The 20274-nt window shown below is 45.5% G+C and overlaps 1 protein-coding gene across 1 annotated transcript in view; it reads left to right on the forward strand.

Annotated features, from left to right (window-relative positions):
- The first annotated feature begins 279 nt into the window (after positions 1-279).
- The window catches only part of LTA4H (leukotriene A4 hydrolase), a 590002-nt gene continuing 570007 nt past the window's right edge, over positions 280-20274 (forward strand). The window contains exon 1 of the mRNA XM_069629348.1: positions 280-507. Coding sequence (XP_069485449.1) covers positions 361-507 — 147 coding nt within the window. The 5' untranslated portion in view covers positions 280-360. The remainder of the gene's footprint in view (positions 508-20274) is intronic.

A 20274-nucleotide genomic window follows, 5' to 3' on the forward strand; every position in this document is an offset into this window, starting at 1 on the left:
TATCTGCAGCTGCCTCTCCGGTGTTTTTGCGCTGTCTCATCGTACCCACCGCCTTGCAGCCTCGCCCACAGCCACCCCTTTGTCTCCCGTCCGTTAGTCAGACAGCTCGCTTCGCCACCACTTATATTTTTCATAGGCTTCGCAGACTTCCCACAGACGCCGCCAGTCTCGCCCAACTTAATGGTCGCACCCATCGCTTTAAACCAATGAGCTTGCCGGCTCGAGGGCCGCCCATTTAGGCCCGTCACCGGAGAGGCGGGCCTCGAGCTCAACCAGTCACGTGCCTACCTTGCGATTCCAAACCCTATCCCTTGGCAGCTCCTTCCTGTGAGCGAACGCAGTCTCTAGCAGCCCGGTGCCATGGCAGATCACAGCTCCTTCGCCTCAACCGAGCAGTGTGTCACCAAGCACTTGCACCTCATTTTCCATGTGGATTTCAACAGCCAGGTGATACGGGGGATAGCGTCCCTGACCGTGGAGTCGCAGCAGGACCATCTTCGCACGCTGGTAATGACAGTCTTTATTCATTCTCATTCATATATAGACAGACTCTCGATCTGCCCATGACACCTCCTTCTCTTAGGTGAGCAAAGCCATGCACTTTTGGATAGTGTTTCAAGGAAACATCCATTTGAACCTTATGGAAAAACGTTTAGCTTGCTAGCAGTACACGTGTTAGTCCAGTCAGCGCCTGCCCTAGGAATTGTCTGGCCAAGTGCTGGAAATTAATTGCGGGGCCCCTAAATGTGCATATTTTTGTAAAATTTTTTGTTATTGTTTTTTATTTAGTTTATACAAACTTTTGAAGGAAAAAAATAACATTTTAACTAAACATTTAGTTATGCACAAATTCTTAAAATTCTTCAGTTCTTGAATTTTCCACTCCCTTTCCACATATCCTACATTATATTTCCACTAGATTCATGTATTTTACTTGTTACAACATGAATACTACTTATGGTCTTCGGCCAGTCGTTTCATCCATCTTACTTTCCATCTGTTGCAGGAATAATGTAAGTGCAAGTGACAATTTTTTTATGGGAACTGTGTATATATTATTATGGGAAGTGATATCCCTCCAACCTGAACTTGGAAAGATGAAACCTGTAGCCAGCAGTTTAAACATACATCTCAGCAGTAGGCCACCCCAATGGCTATCATTGCTGCATGCATATTGATTTATGGCACACTGACATACATGCCAACATTCCGAGGCACCTGGGAGGGAGATTTTGTGAAAGAAATCGGGAGAACATTAGTTCACCATAGGTATGAATTGGCGCTGGAATAATTTTAGGTGGGAGAACGTGAAAAATAGCAATTTTTTTCTCTGAAAAGTCGTGAGTCTCCCTCCTACATTGGGAGGGTTGGAATGTATTCTGAGTATAAAGGTTCTTTCTTGTCGTCTACCTGCCCCTTTACTCCAACACACACACATAGACACTTGCTTTTTTATGGTAGACTATGTGCTGTACAAGATTCAATAACATAGTATAACAGGGCATAGTAAAACGTTTCACTCATTCTCTGTTGGGCAGTAGTCTGAATGGCCCATTGGCAGCAAGATGAGAACAAAGTTAATGATGGCTCTGATGAGGCCAGTCCTCTATACTACAAGGGATTACCTTATTTGCCCAGGATCACACACTGGTGAAACGGCAAAGCTAGGATTTTAAGCAATGCAGAGTTTAACCACTTGAACACATACCTTCCACGCTCCACTTGGCACAAATATTTAAAGTTTGGATTTCAAGGGTTTGGCCTACAATAATGTCTTGTAGAGTAGAGCAGAGCTCTCCGGTTTTCCATGACTAGGGCTGCGAATGCCATCCAGTTCTCATTTTCCGTGGCATTCTGGGACTTAAAGTTTTCCTAAATTTCAAACTGAAGACAAGAAACAGGTCCCAGAATCCAAATGGAAAAAACAGGAACTTCGTGGCCTTCTCATACGTGGCCCCGAGACACCTCAGAGAGTTTACTTATAAAATACACATATCTGATAGCAACATTACAAGTCAATCCTTAGATGCATGTTAAAGCAAAATAATATTGTTGCTTTATTTTCCACATCCTGAATGAAAAACTATTAGGCACACAATGCAAAAAAACTACAAGCCAGAACATTTTTTATTTTTTTTTAGACCACTGCTTGGATAAAGGTTGCTTTTGTTACAAACTTCCAGCAGACTGTTGTGTGAGATGTTTAAAGAATTTGCCTATTCATATAAAACATCCTTTTTGTTTACATGTCAGACATAGGGGCACACCTTTAAAAAGGGAGCTTTATTATAATTTCTTTTAACATTATTTTTATTGTTTCAAATACATTCCAACAAAATCATTAACTATATAACCCTCCCTCCCTCCGGATGCTCTTTCTCCGCTCCTGTGGGGTATGCACAGGCCGTAAAAATGTCCAAAATTCTTATTTTGTGTGGACACCATTGTACCATATAGTCTGATTGGAGATATTCCAGTACCACCCCCCCGACTCCTTCTCGAAGGATCCCTTTGTATCCTGCAGGGTATGCGTTTGCTTTTCCATAGTCCCTAGCGTCCAAACCTTCTGAAGCCAGCCAAACAATGACGGCGGGTTTGGTTGCTTCCAGTTCTGGGCTAACGTTGCCCATGCCGCTATGAGTAGGCCAATAAAGCTCCTCTGCTGTGATTTAGTGTATTTCCTCTCGACGGCGTCCTTGAGCCCACACAGCCACACCCTCTCTCCCATTTGGTCCACATTCGGGAATTTTCCTTGCAGTTGCACCTTCACTTCTGCCCAGAATCCCTGTACCCCTTTGCAGTCCCACCATATGTCTCCACCTACCCTCCCCCGCGCAGGCTGGGAGCTTTATTTTAAGGGAACAACTTCTTGCTAAGGTAATGAGCCCATCAGTGTCATGTGAAGGCTGTGCTGGATAACACAAAGTGTCACATTGTAGGTCATTAAAAAGCCACAGGGAGCCCAGTTCAGGACACTGCATGGCCTTGCATAAGAATGGCAATCAGCCTGAGCTTTGAAACTCTAGAGACTGGAATTGGGACCCTTCTCGGCCTGCCATGGCTTCTTTCACAATGTAAACGCCGAAAGTGCTGCCCTCTTTTGATGTGCTTTTACATCGTGAACGAAGTCAGGCCTGTCCGAGAAGGGTCATGTGGCTGCATGATGGCTGGATCCACCACAGTGCTAGGGATACTCAGAGGCTGACCCTTTTTTTCCCATGGAGGGTCAGCCTCTGTGTGGGGCACCATGAGCGCAAGGCCAGGTATGGTTATACCCTCCAAACGAGGCTGAGTTAAACTGCTGCCAGAAGGCCAAGAACTCCAAACGGGGACTGATTGGTTACCATTGTGCACTGGAGGACTAGGGTTTTTTAATTAAACTATAGCCTTCTAGCGACGACGTCTGTGCGTTGATGAGCAGGTACGAAACCTAGTGCATCGAAAATTCCATCTGCACGTTTTTTAAATTTATTTAAAGAAGTGCGATACACAATTCTATCTTCAAGCCCTCCGTAGAAACTGAACTCACTCCCATCTGTGGGGCTCAATGTCCAATGCTATAACCATTGTGCTATGCAAGTTCCTCCCAAACAATTATTTCCCTTCATTTGTGGAGTTTTCCAGTGGTCGACTTCCTCTTATTATTTTTTTTTGCCTTGACCTGCTTTCGCTATGTAAACACATTCACTCTGTTGGCTTGATGTCCTATAATTGTGTCAGTGCCGGACAGATACCTTAGAAGATCAGCCTCCAGAACATTTATTCATCAGCTTTCTATTAATTGATGAGTGAATACACTGAATAAGAACCTTATTAAATTTGACCTTTTTGTAGTAGTGACACTGACAGCTAATTGAGATTTGGCTTTCAGCTCTGGTAATATGCACTACCATAGTCCCATACACCAAAGCCTCAGATTTGCACTCAGTTTTTATGACCATGGGACCACAAATTACTAGAGTCACCAAAGCTAGCATATTGGACTAGTAGTCACTGAGGCAAGTCTTTTTTATTGCTAAGATTTCTACATGGTGTACAGGCCCTGTGCTTGAGAAAAGTTGTCTGTGCCAGTAGTGTTAGGAAAGATTTCCATTTATGTGTAATTTTCCCTCCAGTTTTGTACCCCCCAACTTTTTGTTGTTGTCTGACAAGCCTAGCCTGACTTTTGCAATTGGAGCACAGCCTTCTGCTGCACTACGCTGGGTTTTCGCTCACTTTGTTATGGCGAAACCAACATGCCCTTAAAGACAGTCAGTACTGGGAGACTTTGTTTCCCTTAGTCCTTTCCTTTGTTGCAACTTTTCTGCAACATCTTACAAGTGCACAAAGTACCTTTTATAGTACAGTGTGCTTGGGTCTTCCTTTCGTTTCTAAAGGCCCTAGGCTCCCTCAAAGGATTTTGTGGTAGAAGTGCAGATGTGCCTTGGACAGGGCTGGTGACATCTTATCTTTTTGCATATTTTTAACCTTTTTCTTGCCATACATACCATGTTTACCACGGTTGGCACAGGAAGCTGGCCTGGCTCCAAAATTGCCATGCCACGAGGTTCTTTGTCCTACCCTTTGGCTATCTTGTCCCTTTTGCCTTCCCCAGGTCGAGCAGACCCAGGTCAGTCCTTATTTGTTCATACATAAACGCCAAGTTTTCGGAGGCTTCTGCATTCCTTGTGTGTGTGCCTCCAGGATGTGGGCTGGACTGTATATAGTTCCAATGTACATCCTGGGTGCCAGATACTCTGGTGTGCTGGGAATGACTGGGACCACCGTGGTCCGTGATTGGTCCATGTCTGGTGTGCCTGTATGTGAGCAGATCTCCCATTGTATCCTCTTCGTTTTGGAGCAAAGGAGATTCTGGATAGAAGGCTCCAAACACCCATACCATGTCGATCTCTTGAGTTCTCGCTGAACCTAGGATAGGATCCAAGCATCCTGAAACTAAGAAGCCGAGTCAAGGACCCGCTGGAAGGTTTGGCACCCTGAGCCCGCTGTTGTCCTGCAGGACCCCTCTGCATCAGATCGAACTTAAGTCGAGCCATTTCAATAGGTTGAGCCATTTCAATAGTGGGAACAACTATTGTCAGCACCTTCATCTTAACCTGCAAACAAGCCTCTTCGGAAGTGTTCCTGAGCCAACCAGCAAACTCACCAGCTTGCGCAGGACCTTTGCTCTGAAACCGCCGCCGTTTTGTACTCCTAGGTGCCCTTGGTCTGGAATTAGGAGAGGACACCTGAAGGACACCTGAACCCGAGTGCACACCGTCAGTGTGTCGCCTAGCCCTGGTGACAAACTTCGCAGGTGCCCTGCTGATGTGCCCCTCTGTGCCCTGAATCCTGCTGCAGTGAAACTGGCTTGATCCCTTCATCAGGAGTGGAGAAATCACCACTGTCCTGCTACGGATCATCGCTGTAACTCAGCCGCTGAAAGCCACAAAGCCGCACAATGGCCGCATTTGAACCTGCAACTGAAGTGGACTCGATTGCCGAAGTTTGGTCCGGAGTGCGCCTGGGTCGGTGAATACTTGCAACCCTTACGTGGCCCCTAGCATCCATCCATTTTTACACACAAGTGTCCTGTGAGCGCCACTGACCTTTACACAGGTAGCCTGTGCTACCGTCCTATTCCCAACTCCTGGAACCTGTTCTGCCTTGTTGGGGAGACCCTCCTTGAATATTGGCAACCTCTTCTTCATTGCCTCACCCACCTTCCTGAGTCGTTACAGCCCCCGCAAGAGACACCGTTTTCGCTCTACCGCACCATCACGTGCACCTGCATCCGAAAGTACTTTTGAGCGATAGGCTCCACTCTTCGTAAGGACTGGCCTACCTCTTAGTTAGGGATTGATTGATGAAGTCAGTTTGCACTGTTTGCTCTCTTTCTTCATAGGTGGTGGACCCATTCTGTGCACTATTCCTTTAGGCCACTTGGTAACTGTATATATGTTTCATAGTAGTATTGTGTTGGTTTGAAGTATTACTGTTGATATTTGCTTTGTGTTTGATTTCAAAGGCCTTGAATAAATGCATATGTATTTTTGATATCTACACCTGACTGGGAGTGATTTATTTATTTATTGCATTTGTTTTACGCCCAAACACTTGGGTGTCACGGCGTAGGTTACGTATATCATTTTGAGCTTATACAGTTACAAAATTCTAGGGTGTCTTGGTTGCTTCTTGGGTATGTGCGTAACATAGGAGTAAAAAATACAAAAATCATTTACCTTACATACAGTTACATGAGTTGAGGAGCGGGGGTAGGTAGGGAGGGGGCAAGTGTGATAGGATAGGATGGTTAGTATTTGTTAAATAGCCAGGTTTTTAATAATTTCTTAAACTTCGGGAAGGAGGTTTCGTTGCTAAGGTGGGCAGGGAGAGAGTTCCAGATGCGGGGAGCTGCTATTGGGAAGCTGGTGTTACCTGCGTTTTGGAGGAGTTGGAGTTTGTTTAGGTTCTTTTTTGAGGTGCCTAATAGTAGGACGTTACAGTAGTCTATTTTTGTCAGGATGAGGGCTCTGGCTAATGTAAGGCAGTTATCCCTCTGGAACAGCCTCCATGCCACTCTAAAACTTGAGGAGAACCATCTCCGGTTCCGGAAGCACCTCAAGACCTTCCTCTTTGCTCCCCCTCTCACCTGCTGATGTGTTCTCTCTTGGCACTGTGCACCTGGCCACCCTCTGTCCTTCGGGCCCAGGTACATGCTCACCCTGCCACCCTCCCGCACTGCCTCTGGGCCACCCCTTGCACTGAGGTCTGTATCTGTACCCATACAGCCACCCCTTTTTCTTCCTGCACTTATCAGACCTACCCTGTCTGCTGCCTTAAACCTAGCACTTGCAAATTGCTGGCTGCATTACCACTGTTTGTTGCCTTTTATTATTTATTTATTGTTATTTATCTATTGTTATTTATCTGTTTCTCCTCTGCTTCGCACTTTCCACTTCTCCCTCCTTCCATGCACTTTTCCCCTCCCCCTCTCCCATGCACTTGCGCATTCTCAATGACACTGGGCCCAGTAAGATCGCTGTTTTGTTCTCCCCTGTTCCCCTCCCTTGCCTTGTCGCACTCTGAAACACTTGTGTATGAGCGCGATAGAAATAAAATATCAATCAATCGGTGAAGAGGAGGGGTCTGCTAAGTGTGATGAGTTTTGCAGTGTATTCTGTGGAGGAGGCGAGTGTGCTGATGTGATTATTCATGGTGAGGCTGGAGTCAATGTGAACTCCTAAGGTTTTGACTTTACAGGGGATGGGGATGGGGGTGCCATCTATCTTTATAGACGAGTAGTCAGGATGGAGTTTGCTGAGTCTGGCTGGGGAGCCAACTATGAGAATCTCTGTTTTTTCTCCATTAAGACAGAGACTATTGTTGGCCATCCAGTTTTGGATGAGAGTACATTTTGTTAATGGTTACTGTGTCCTGATCGAGGTTGCCTGTGATGGGTATGAGTATTTGAGTGTCGTCAGCGAAGTTTGTATAAATAACTACCATGGCGTCAAGTGCCGTGAAGAGTAGTTTTGTTTAGGCCTTGTAAAGGGTGGGGGAAAGGCAGGATCCTTACGGTACTCCTAACGGTACAGGGATGGGGTCAGCTGCTTCTTCTCCTATGAAGACACTTGAGGTGCGGTCAGAAAGGAAGGATTTTATCGATGTGGTGGCTTTGGAGGAAAAGTGGAAATTGGTGGAAAGGTTTTGGCATAGTTTGTCGTGGTTGACCAAGTCGAAGGCTGCCAAGAGGTCTAGTAGCAATAGAATGCACAGTTTACCTGAGTCTCTGTTGGATCCATCTGGTTTTTGAGGTCTAGGAGGGCAGTCTCAGTACTGTGTCTAGGACGGAAGCCTGATTGTCTGTCTCCTAACAGGTGCTTTTGTTCAAGGTGGGTTTGTACTTGGGTGTATGCAATTTTGTCGATGATTTTAAGGAGAAAGGGCACTGTTGTAGTGGGTCTGTAGTTTGTAGGGATTTTCGGGTCTAAAGTAGGTTTTTTGAGCAGTGGGGTGACCCTTGCTGTTTTGATAGAGGCTGGTATTTTGCTGGTGTTGAAAGACATCTTCACAAATTCAGTAATGATGGGTGATAGTGTGGCTGCGTAATCTTTGGCAATTTTAGCTGGGAAGCCGTCCCCTTTGCAATTGGAGGGCTTGAGGGATGCTATAGTTTTAAAGACCTGATCATTAGTAACTTGGCCGAAAAGGAACTCGGATACATCTGGTCTGGTAGTTGGGGTACCTAGAGGGTGAGACGGGTTGGCTATGAGTTCTAGGAGCTTTTTTTGCAAGGCAATTTTGCATTGTAATGTATTTACTTTAGCAGAAAGTGCATCCTGAATGGTGGTGCACCAGGCTGTGCTCGTATTGATGGGGCCGCAGGGTAATATGGGGGATTCTAGTGCTCTGATAATCATGAACAGTTCTTTGGAGTTGGAGGCTGCGTTAGAGATGCGTTTGTTAAGCGAATCAGCTTTGTGGGAGAGTATGCTATTCTTGTAATCTTTGGATAGTTGATGGAGTTTGGATTGTAGTTCGGATGAGGGTTTTTTTCTGTAGAGGTGTTCAAAGGCTCTTTTTTTTTTTTTTCTTCTGAGTTCTGAGTTCATTATTAAACCAGGGTGAGTTACGTTTGGGTTTTTTGGTTTTAAGTGGGGCCACTTCATCTATAGCAGTTTTCAGACATTGATGGTAGTGGTCTGCGATGCTAGCTGTGCTGGTGCTTTGTAGTGGTGTGGTGTTTATTAGGTTGTGTAGTAAGGGTTTGAGATTTTCTGGGCTGAGTTTGCGAGTGTTCCTGATCTGTATGGGTGCTGGGTTGCAAAGTTTGGCTATTGGATCTGTGTTCAAATTAATGTTAAATTTAATAAGGTAGTGGTCTGTCCATTTCATGTTGAGGATGTCAACTATGGTAACTGTGGTGTTAAGCGTGAGAATCCAGTCAAGGATTCTGCCTTTGGAATGGGTGGGGGCATTCACAATTTGAGAAAATTGCATCTCCTGGAAGGCATTGTGGCAGGCCATTGCTTTGCTGTACGTAGGGTCATTATGGCCTAAATTGAGGTCTCCTAAGAGGATGTATTTGGTTTTGGCTTAGTGGTGTAATTAGGAGAGGTAGGTCTGTCTGGGCTGCTCAGGGCATTTGGAGCTCTGTAGGGTATTAGGACATTTATGGTGGTTTTGGGGTTGATGGCTAGCTTAATGAGAGGAGTTCGTAGCCTATGAGTTGTTCAATTTTGCATTCTCTGAATTGCAGAGTGGTTTTGTGAATGATTGCTACTCCGCCATCTATGCCTTCTAGGCGGTCTGCCCTTAGAAGGGTATAATCAGTGGGGATTGCTAAGGTAATTTGGGGGCCTGAGGCGGAGTGTAGCCATGTTTCGGTGAGTACTAAGAAGTCAAGTTTGGATTCTAGTATGTTATCGTGTATATAAATGGCATGTGCTCCGTGGGATCTGACATTGAATAGGGCTCCCAGTAAGGGTTGTATGGTTGAGGTAGAGCTCAGAGCAGGGGTCAAGTTGGTCTTAGTGTGCGCCGCTATGGTGTTGGGTGAGTTTTGAAGGGTTTCGTTAGTGGTGGTGTTCCACTGGGGGTAGGTGATGGGTTTCTCCTGTGTCTGGTGGAGTTTAGATGCAGTTGAAGCGTTGGGACAGGGAGTGGTGAGTTGATTTTTGGAGTGAGTGTTGTTGGTGTGTGCGTGTTGAGAGTCTATCATTTCTCTTAGCTATAGTGACGGATCTAGTTAGAACGGGTTTGTGTGCGGTTCTATTGGAGAGGCGTAAGCGACGTGTTCTGCCTAGTAGTGGGAGGGTTTGGGTGTGGTGGTGTAGTGGGGTATTGGGGTAGGAAGGCTGGCGTGCTGGGGAGGAATGGTGTGGGGCAGGGTAGAGGGTGGTGTCTGGGGCAATGTAGTCTGGCCAGGCCTGTGAGGTAAGGGATAAAGTTAATGGGAATGATACTAGGATCATCGGAAGTAGTGTTACAATGACTAATGTGGGTTGGGTGAGGTGGGGTGCAGAGTAATAGGATGAGGTGACTGATGATGGGAAGTGTTAAATAGCATGTGGTGAGGGCTCTAGAGAGTGGGGGCTTGAGCATGGTGGTAGGTGGTTCTATGGTCTGAGATTGGTATACATTGGCCTTGGGTAGTGCGTGAGTGAGTGAGTGATTTGTAGTGTCCTTTAATGTTTGTGCTCATTATGGGCTTTCAGTCACCCTCACCCCTCCTGAGCCCTGGTCTTGACAGCCGCCAATGCTACCTTGATTGGTCTGACTTGTCCAGAAGGTTACCCTGTTCCAAGAAACTAGGCTGGCCTTCTGAATCCCTACCAACCAGGTCAGAGTTCAGAAATCCATCTTAACAGGGAGTGAATTTCTGAGCCCCTCTTCTTGCTCCTCTCTTGCAGTGGTTACAGAGCGCTGCTGCAAGACTTCCTTTCAACCTGTTCGACAACAATCTCACCCTGTTGCTTCAAGCCTTCCCATGATGTCCAGTCTCATTTCACATTGTGGTAAAGTGTACTTTACCCACAAGGTGTTTGTTATGCATGTGACCTCCCATACTGAATGCATATATGTGTTCTATAACATTAAACCACTTGATAGTGCAATCGTAATGCATTATTATGTCGGTGTTAATGATACCGAAAGACATGATATGCCATCAATCTATTAATGAAATGGCAGTCCTCTCTAATCCGCCCGGCACAGAAAGGGTTAAGCATGCACACACAACAGAGCAGGATGTTACTGCAGCAGGGGATCAACCGTGGAGCAAGACCCAAGCTACGTCAACTCCCCCATACCTTGCCGTTATGGTGTTGATTTACTTGTTCCCTTCATGTATTCAGGCCCGTTGGTGTTTGCTAGCTTGGTTTGTATGTAACATTTACTCTTCCATGGGTCCTAGTGAACCTCTGTGTGTTGGCATGGAGAGACACACTGCATGATCTTTTGCTCACTGGCAATACGTTTTATATAATTCCAGCTCATCTCTGAAAGGGAAATCTGCTGATCAGATTCCCCTTTCATAAACTCCATACCAAAAGCATAGTGTGTACCTGTGCCCTTCTGCATCAGTATCCTGATTCACATTGTCTGCTCTACCAGTAGCACCAGGAAGGTTCAGAGGTCACCGTTGCCATCTTGACAGCTACGTCTCTGCCGTGCAGAGGCTGTATTTAAGATATGCACCCCTGTTACAAAAACTGCATAACTCTGAGGTTCCTGTCCTGGTGGCATGGTAAACTGCAAATATAAGCCATACCAGAGTTCAGGTGTGGGGCCCAGTAAATCTCATAGTTATACACGTGTGTAAACCCTGTGGGCCCAGTGCAGATGTGGAAGTGATGTGTGTATTCCAGACAAGCCCCCCCTGCCCAGTGGCAGATCCAGGGCTTTAAGTGGGCCGGGGCCTGCCGGGGCTGAGCCCCGGCAGTCTCCGAAATTTCGTTTTGAGGCTGGGCCCTGCCGGGGCCCAGTAATCCCCCCTGACAGCCCCGGCCACTACACGAAAAGGCGTTTTTTTCTACAGCCGGAAGCTCTCGCTCGTGTGCGAGAGCTTCAGGCTACAGAAAAAAATGCCTTTCAGCCATAATGGTGGCGCCGCACCTGCGAGGCATCCCTTTAATCAAGAGATTCCCGTCGGCCGGCGCCACCATTATGGAGAAACGTGAGGCCGCTGGAAGCAGAGGCCTTGCTTTCTAAATACTGGAGCTCCCGCGGATTTGCGGGAGTTTCAGTATTTTGGAAAAAGGCCTCTGATTCCAGTGGCCTCACCCTTTCAGTCTTAATGGTGGTGCTGCCCCTCCCCAGCTGGCGAGGGGCAGCACCACCATTAAGGCTGAATAGGCAGGCGCTGTCCCCTTCCAGGCAAGCCTACACAAAATAAATGCAGAGGTCAGGGGAGAGGGTGCTAATCTCTACAAAAGGCTGCCTGGCAGGGGTGGCAGTAGCCCATTGAGCCGGGGCTCGTCAAGGGGGCGTGGCCTAACGGGCCATCAAGACCCCCGCTGTTAGGCCACGCCCCCTCGATGAGCCCCGGCTCGATTTGTAGTGCCACTTAAGGCACTGGGCAGGTCTATAGCCTTGTTGGATTTCCTCATTGTTCCTTTAAAAGGGTAGGGGGCTGCATTTCTAAAGGTCTTTAATTCTATTGAGAAGGGAGGGGTAGTGTAGCCAGGGAGATAGCTGTACAGTTTGGGGAAGATTCTGCCATTTTGATTTCTTTGCCTATTTCTCTCCGTCGTATCCCCTCCACTTCCTCTGGAGCAAAGCCCTTTCGGTGTGGTGTCAGAAGGGGAAGGTCCACTCATTTAAAGAGGAGGGATTGGACCCTGACGCGGGCTAACTTTAGTACAATCACCTGTGGGGGTTTGCCTTTAGAACAAGGGGTCTCACACCACTTCTTTGGACTCCAATCCTGAAAGGTGAAGACAGGTGTTCCAAGCCAGAGGTGAGCTCTGTCTCCTAGCCATCCCCAGGGACCATTGGGGGTGACCTCTTCTGCAGAGCCGCTTGCAGGACCTCATGTACGGCTTATAGTTCTCCACACAATCCTCTATTTTTGTTTTTGTTTTGAGCAGTGGAAAGATTAAAAAAACTAAGTATTGGCAATAATTGCAACGGTCTCAGTGCCAGTGGTTCCTACCTTTGCACCGCTGGCAGATCCAGGGTCCACTGCGCCTTCCATGGCTCAGTAACGGCACCTCTAAGGACAGCGACAGCACACACCCGTTCCACTGAAGACGAAGATCCCTTTGCTGGATGCTGTTGGCAAGAGCCAAATGGTGCAGTCTGCTCCGTCAACTGGTGTTGAAGCCATGGCTAAGAATATCTCATTTTGTTTTAAATTAGTTTTATATCAACCAAAACACAACAACCAAACTTGCAGTACATATTACAATATATCGCATTTTATGAATCACAATCATTGTTGTCTGCTCCCCCCCCACACCACCAAGCCTACATCTCTTTGCGATCTGCTTCTGTAATTTCCAAAGGGGTTTCCCTACTCGTGTTCTCCGCCGGGTCCTGTTCGCTTGACCACTCTTGCGTGGACCCAAATAGTGTAGCTATCAGTTATCTCCAGCTAATCAGGGTTTCTGCTTCTTCAACCGCCCCACCTCTCCCCCCTATGTTACTAGCATCCTGCCATACTACAGTTTTGGCTTCTGCCCATTTCTGGAGGTCTTTCCACCATATTTCGATCCTAGGTCTGTGACACTCCTTCCATCCCATGGCGATCCTACGCTTCGCCAGTATATACGCCAAACCCTTTCGTTTGCTTACATGCTTAAGTTTACGTGATCTTGGGAAGGCCTCAAGCAGACATGCCCACACTATCCCAACAGTTGTCATAATACCCTTTTCCTCCAATCTGTGTGCTATTTCTCCCCAAAATGTTTCAATTTCCCGGCACGCCCAGAACATATGCGTCATCCCAGCGTTTTCTTCGCACATTTGGGGCATGTTTGTCTTTCTGCATTGCTGAATTTGGCTATCCTTTAGGGTGTCATATAAGCCCTGTGGGTTATGTTCAGCTGTAACTTTGCATTCCTTGACACTTTCTTGTGGTACCCTTGGGCCCTCTCCCACATCCCATCACTCATCGGGGTACCCACCTCATCTTCCCAGTCCTGTCGTAGATGTATCACTTCCTTTCCCACTTTGGACATCACCAGCTCATATATCCTGGATATCTCATGACCTCCCTTTGCTATATCATCAATTATTTCTATGGTGGTGTCCGGTTGCTCTTCCAATACTATTTCTGACCACGTTTCTTTAATTCGCTGGACCACCCTGTTATATGTGATATACTGTCCTGTATGTAACCCTGCTTCCTCCACCAGCGTCCCGAATTCCTTTATCTTCCCCTCTTGCCAAACATCCCCCAATTTCGCTATCCCACCGGTTCCCAGTGTTTCCTGATTATCTTCATTAACTGCACCTCTTTCCCTGCCAGCACAACCAGTGGCACTTGTGGGGAACACAGGGTCGGATTTTCCATCATCTGACAGGCTCTTAGCCATATCTTCCACCCCAATGTCATCATCTTTGGGCGCTCTTTCATGTCTGGTTTAGACAGCCATATGATTTCCTTCAAGAAGTATGGGGCGCAGTCCTGTCTAAACAACCTAGATTCTGAGGTTGGGTCTTCTGATAGCCATTTTGCCACATATTGTAGCTGGCTCGCTAGATAATACATTTCAAAGTTTGGCAAGTTTATGCCCCCCTTATCCTACACATTTTGCAATTTCCAAAGGGCGACCCTGCTCCTTGTCCCATGCCAGAGGAAGCCCCTACACATGCTGTGCACCTTGTCAAAGAATCTTCTTGATATCAGATATGGTATATTCCCAAAATAATGCAACAATCTGGGTAGGACCACCCTTTTCAGCATTGCCCCTCTCCCCATCATCGCCAGAGGGAGCTTTACCCAAAACTTCATGCTATTCTCGATGCCCTTAACCGCCTTCTCAATGTTATGCTGGTGCTCTCCCTCTATCCTATGGTAGATGTCTATCCCAAGATACCTAAATGTATTAACCTCCCACGGTATTTGTAGTACTGGCAATCTCTCTTGTGGAATACTGACGTATCTACCCATAGGGAGTATGCATGACAAGAATATCTCATTTGATGCCAGTATCTGCCAAGATGGTTGCCTGATTAATGTCAGTTAATTACAGCTTGCAGACCCGAATTTAAGAACTAGGCTAATTGTCGATGAGGAAAGAATCCTTTATCTTACTGCATGGAGCCACTGTCGGGGGATGGAACTGACTTACCAATTTATAGTATTATTTTTACCCCAGAGGATGTGACTCTCGCTGTTTTGCTCATGTATCTCCAAGATAACTGGGCTGCAATAGCTTAACACAGTTAGACGTCATTCGGGCTCCTCTGTGCATTCATCCCAAACTAGCAAACTACAGGAAAACAGTTGCAAAAGTGTTAGAATCTGTGAGGCTGTCTGCTCCAACCATTATGATCTCACTGATATTCTTGGTTATTGTCCACTGAGAGAGACTCCATTATTGTTTAATCCTGCTATTGCAGATCCGGTCAGAGCACTCTGGCAGAAGTACAGCTGTTGCCTTGCGGTGGACAAAGAATTTGTAAACAAATTTTCAAAGGAAATGTATAGTGCGCTGAATGGATGGTGTAGTGAAATTACAATTTGAATGGTGTAATATATCTAAAATGTGCCTCCAACTACCAAGTGTATATAATAAGGCGGTGGTCGCCCCCTATAGTTAAAGTGAGTTGGACTTGCGTAGGAAACCCCAAAAAAATGAATTGCTAATAACGTTTGTACCGTGAAATGGATTTGGCTAAAATTCTGAAGACAATTAAGGTCACGCATGCCCCCCCAGACTAAAAAGTTTGGTAATGATCCGTTACAAAATAAACAAATTATTAAGAAAACAAAAACAAACAAAAGAAGTTGTGGCCTTCTTCCCGTTCGTTTCCCCATAGACAAAAAAGGTACATTTTTGCTGGATTGCACGGTCTAAGCTGACGGATGGAATTGGACGAGCTCTGAAACAACTTGGGCACGAAGCGTTGACTTGAGGTTTTTTTTGTGATTTGGGGTTATTCTGACCAGTAGTTTGAAAATATTTGATGGAGAAGGGGGTGCCAAGGGTATTGGAAAATGAAATGCAGAAAAAATGCCTTTCAGGTAAACATGTAAATGCCATCAGACTAGTAGAGCTGGAGGGAGAGTTGAGGTGGGGGAGGGGAGGTAAGTGTACCCCAAGTGAAATCTGAGAGTTGAAGGGGATCTAGGGACTAAGTTTGGAACACAAAGCTTTTCTGTAACCTCGGGTACGGACCGAATAGCCGCAAATAGCCGACATTTCAAAGCAAACTGCTTCACGGAAACTGTGTGTTGTGGTGGATTGGGAGAGGGCAGGGGAGGTGAGGAGGCCATCGTGAGTGTGTGGGGAGCAGGCACATTGGAGGGGGTGACATGGTCATGGCTATAAATGACTATAGATAGCCAAGGGTAACTGTGGTTCTGTACGCGTGGATATAAAAATGTTTTATTCATTGATATTTTTACAGTGACATCAGGGATGAAAAATCATGATAGGCATCCGGGACTCTCGTCCATGCAGTAAACGGGACTAACCATGCTTAGTTTCATAGCTAGGTGCTGGCCGGCCCCCTCAGGCCATGTTGCCTAATAAATTAGCACAAGTTACAAGACCACTTATAGCAACATGACCTGGGGGGCCAGCCCCGTCCTTACTTTGAAGGTAAGCAGGGTGCATCCCTGTTACTGCACGGATGGAAGAGACCCACAGTCCCGGATGACATTGTTAAATGGACGTTATGGTTACAAGTAAAAACGAAAAAACGTCAGAAATTTGCCAGTTACGGTAATCTGAGTATGCATAACTCGCGCCACTACAGTGCACTGCTAAGACTAACACCCAGGACATTAAAGATGACATCACATAGCTGGGCCACTTGTTTTTGTTTACTGACATGATTTAGGCTAGTTTTTTGTTTTTACTGACAATGAGATTTTCCAAAGTTTAAAAGGTGCTAGACATCTTTACATTAACCTTTTTTTTATATGTTCTTAAAATACTTTCCTTAGGGTTTGGATTCAGTTCATAGTGCACATACACGGGGCAATAAGAAGGCTTCAAACACACAATGTATGTGTATAAATGAAGATAAACTTTAATGTTAACATTTTCTTGTGATGCTGTTTCTTTCTTTCTTATTATAGGTTCCCTGTATGTGCCTCTGATTTGTATGCATTGTGGGTCTTCATATGTATTTCTGAACTAGCACAAGTGTGCAGTATCTCTTGAATTGTTAGCTAGTTATTACATGTTTAATATTACTCAAAATTGTGATAAGGTAGCATTCATTGTTATCCAAATTTACAAGATTATAAATATTGTACTTCTATGGTGCATGCTGGAGCCATTGCCTATGCATGAGTGTTTGTTTGTTAATTTTATTTATATAGCGCACCTGATCCAGAGGTATCTGGGTGCTTTAAAGTACAGTTACGTGATAATGGCAATCCCTTAGACAGAGGGTGGAATACATACAGTCAAAAGGGTATAACACATTGGCAAAGGTTAAGTACATGCATCAGTAATGGAATGGACGAGAGCAGAGCAGTAAGTACATGCATCAGTAATAGACAAATACAAGAGATAATTTGTTTACAAGCAAGTACTGTACAGTAGTAATGTAGTTCTCACTGAGTATCCAAGATATGAGGCTTCTCCTGAAGTTGTCAAATGTTTGGATGTTAATGATAGAACCTCAGCTTCTGATAACAAGTGTACATGTGAATCACAATCAGGAGATAGACCCACAGATCCGAAAGTTGACCTTTTATCTCGAGTTATCGCTGGGTGTATAGGAAACATCATTAGTCCTAATCGAGTTAAAGCACATGGACCTTCGGAAATGTTAGCTGGAATATAAGTGTATGTGATGTTTCCACATGAAAAGAGCCATCCTGTTGGAAGTTTCACATGATTCAAATGACTGGCAGCTATTACTGTATGATTGCAAGACATAGTATTATTTACACTGGTGCATTTGCGTGGCACTCGCAAACACAGTCGTCTCTCAAACATTGTGTGATTGTGCTGTTTGGTTAAATCGATCTGTTGGCATTTGCCAATTAATTGTGCATTGCCGGTCATAAAATAACATACATCACCTTGGGTTATATTGTAATTAATAACGCGTGTCAAATTTCTCCATTTGCGATTGGTTTCTTGGCAGAACCTACAGTACTCATAAACGGAAAAAGATTGCCTAATATCAGAATCTTGAACCAAAGAATCATTGTGTGTGACGCCGAAGATATGCTTTAAAACTGGAACAGGCGTCAGCATTGCTACTAAGCACGTAGACAGTAAAGCTTCAGCATTGGGCACATCAGTAAGACAGAACTGCGATATGTTGAGCACCTGTTGTGCCAGATATATCCACATATTCTCCGTCTGGGTGATCATAGGAGAATGTTTTCGCCGTCCTGGAAATGCTTCTCGAATGACTGGCAACAAGGTTGTTTTCACTTGCTCCTGACGTGTTTGCCGCATTTCACGAATCCATGTCTTCGGTGTGGCTGGCTTTTCGGCATCGGCATAAGGCTGCTTTGGGACAACATTATTCATCACTATCAGTATCCCCTTGATCACTGGCACAGAGTGACATTTTCCGTTGGTAGCAGCAGGCTGTTTAACTCTCCCAAAAGGAGTCCATTTAGTACCACAATTACACCAGCCAGATACAGGATCTACAAGGCAAACCCAGAAAAGACAGATCAGTGTTGTACATTACTCTCTCAGGTAACATTTGTCTGCGGGCACATATTGCCATTTCTTTCTACCAGGCTCCATGACTAAAACTACTTGATCTTTGCCTGATGCAATGACATCTGCGGGCACTGGTGGGCCACTTGGCTTTTCCACCCACACCTTTGCACCCGGTACCATACTGTCTGAAGAGCCAGAACCTTGATCCCCACGGGTAGTTAACACTGTAGGAGGCTCCCCCTTCTTAATCATGGACAACTTAACGGGAATAATGATTAATTGGGCCACTCGATCACCCTTGTGGATTGATAACAATTGGTCCCCACTATTCATTAGGATGACTTTAATCTCGCCTTGGTAATCAGCATCAATTACCCCTCCCAACACTTGAACTCCTTTCAATGCTAGGCCAGATCTAGGGGCAATCCATCCCATATGCTCTGGGGGAATTTGTACTCCAATCCCTGTTTCAATTACAACCATCCCTCTCAGGTCTAATCTGATTTCTTCATGGGAATGCAAGTCTACCCCTGCTGACTCTGGAGTTGCTCGATAGGGAGCTAAAGAACCTGGAGTAATTTCCCAGTACAATAGTGTTTCCCTGACTGAATTGGGTTGAACCCGTAAAGTAGGAGTCATTAGTCGCATCAAAGGAGTTTCATGCTCATTCACAGGTCGATTGTTTAATAAGTGTACTGCATCAAACACACGATCACGCCAGCTTGCCAAACTGCCATCTCCAGATTTGCGCAACTGTTCTTTCAATAACCCATTCGTTCGTTCAATTAACCCTGAAGCAGCTGGATAATAAGGTACGTGATACAACCACTCAATACTCTTTTCCTGACAATACTCCTGGATTAGTTTGCCTTTGAAATGTGACCCATTGTCACTTTGAATCTGCAAAGGCACTCCATAATGTAGTATGATATGATCTAACAACCTGATGGTGTTCAGTTGTGTTGCACGTTTGCACGGCAAAACCATCAAATATCCTGAGTATGTATCCACACTATTGCATGCATAGTGACAACCTTTACTGATTGGCATGGGACCGATATAATCAATCTGCCAAATTTGACCTGGTAATTTTCCTCTTCGCAATGTACCCCAAACAATCTGAGGGATAGGTCTATGCAGTTGGTGTTGGCACACTGGACATTGCAAAATGATCATTTTCACTACTTCCAAAGGAAGATTGATTCCTCAAGCTTGTGCCCACCTGATAGTAGCCTTTTCTCCAAGGTGCCCACATTTCTGATGAGCCCATTTGGCCAAACTCTCCAAAATCGTCTTGCTGAGCCTCTGCATCCACAGATGAAATCTTGGTGTGTTCGTCTGCAACAGAATTAAACCAACGTTCTAATGAGTCTGTGGCACAATGCGCGTCCACATGAAATACAGTGACTTCACTTTGTGATAACATTTCTGCAATATCTTGCCACAGTTCTTTTCCCCACAACTCTTTTGAATGAATCTTCCACCCATTCTTTTGCCAAGTTGGCAACCACACTGCCAATCCATTTGCCACTGACCATGAATCTGTGTACACATAACATTGACCAGGGGTCTCTTGTTTCAATGCTTGGTAAACTGCGTAAATCTCTGCAAACTGACTGCTCTTTCCTTTCCCTGTCGTTGTCAACATCTTTTGTGTTTTGGGATTGTACGACACCGATTTCCAGTACTGCTCAGTTCCCACATATCGAGCTGAACCATCCGTGAACCAAGCATGCTCTGTTTGCTCCACGGTCAAATCGCTGTAAGGTACTCCCCATTTCACGGGAGACTCACGTTTTTCAGGCATTTCCGGTGGTATGTAATCTGAGGGCGGTATGTTGGCTACTTGCTCATGTAATTTTGCCACTCCACCCTTCCTTGATTTGGCTCTGTCTTGAATATACCATTTCCATTTAATTATGCTGGCTTCTTGAGCATGTCCTATTCTATGCGTTTTAGGAGAGCTCGGTACCCATTG

Source organism: Ambystoma mexicanum, chromosome 12 (assembly GCF_040938575.1).
Source record: "Ambystoma mexicanum isolate Mex_15411 chromosome 12, UKY_AmexF1_1, whole genome shotgun sequence".
Classification (NCBI taxonomy): Eukaryota; Metazoa; Chordata; class Amphibia; order Caudata; family Ambystomatidae; genus Ambystoma; species Ambystoma mexicanum.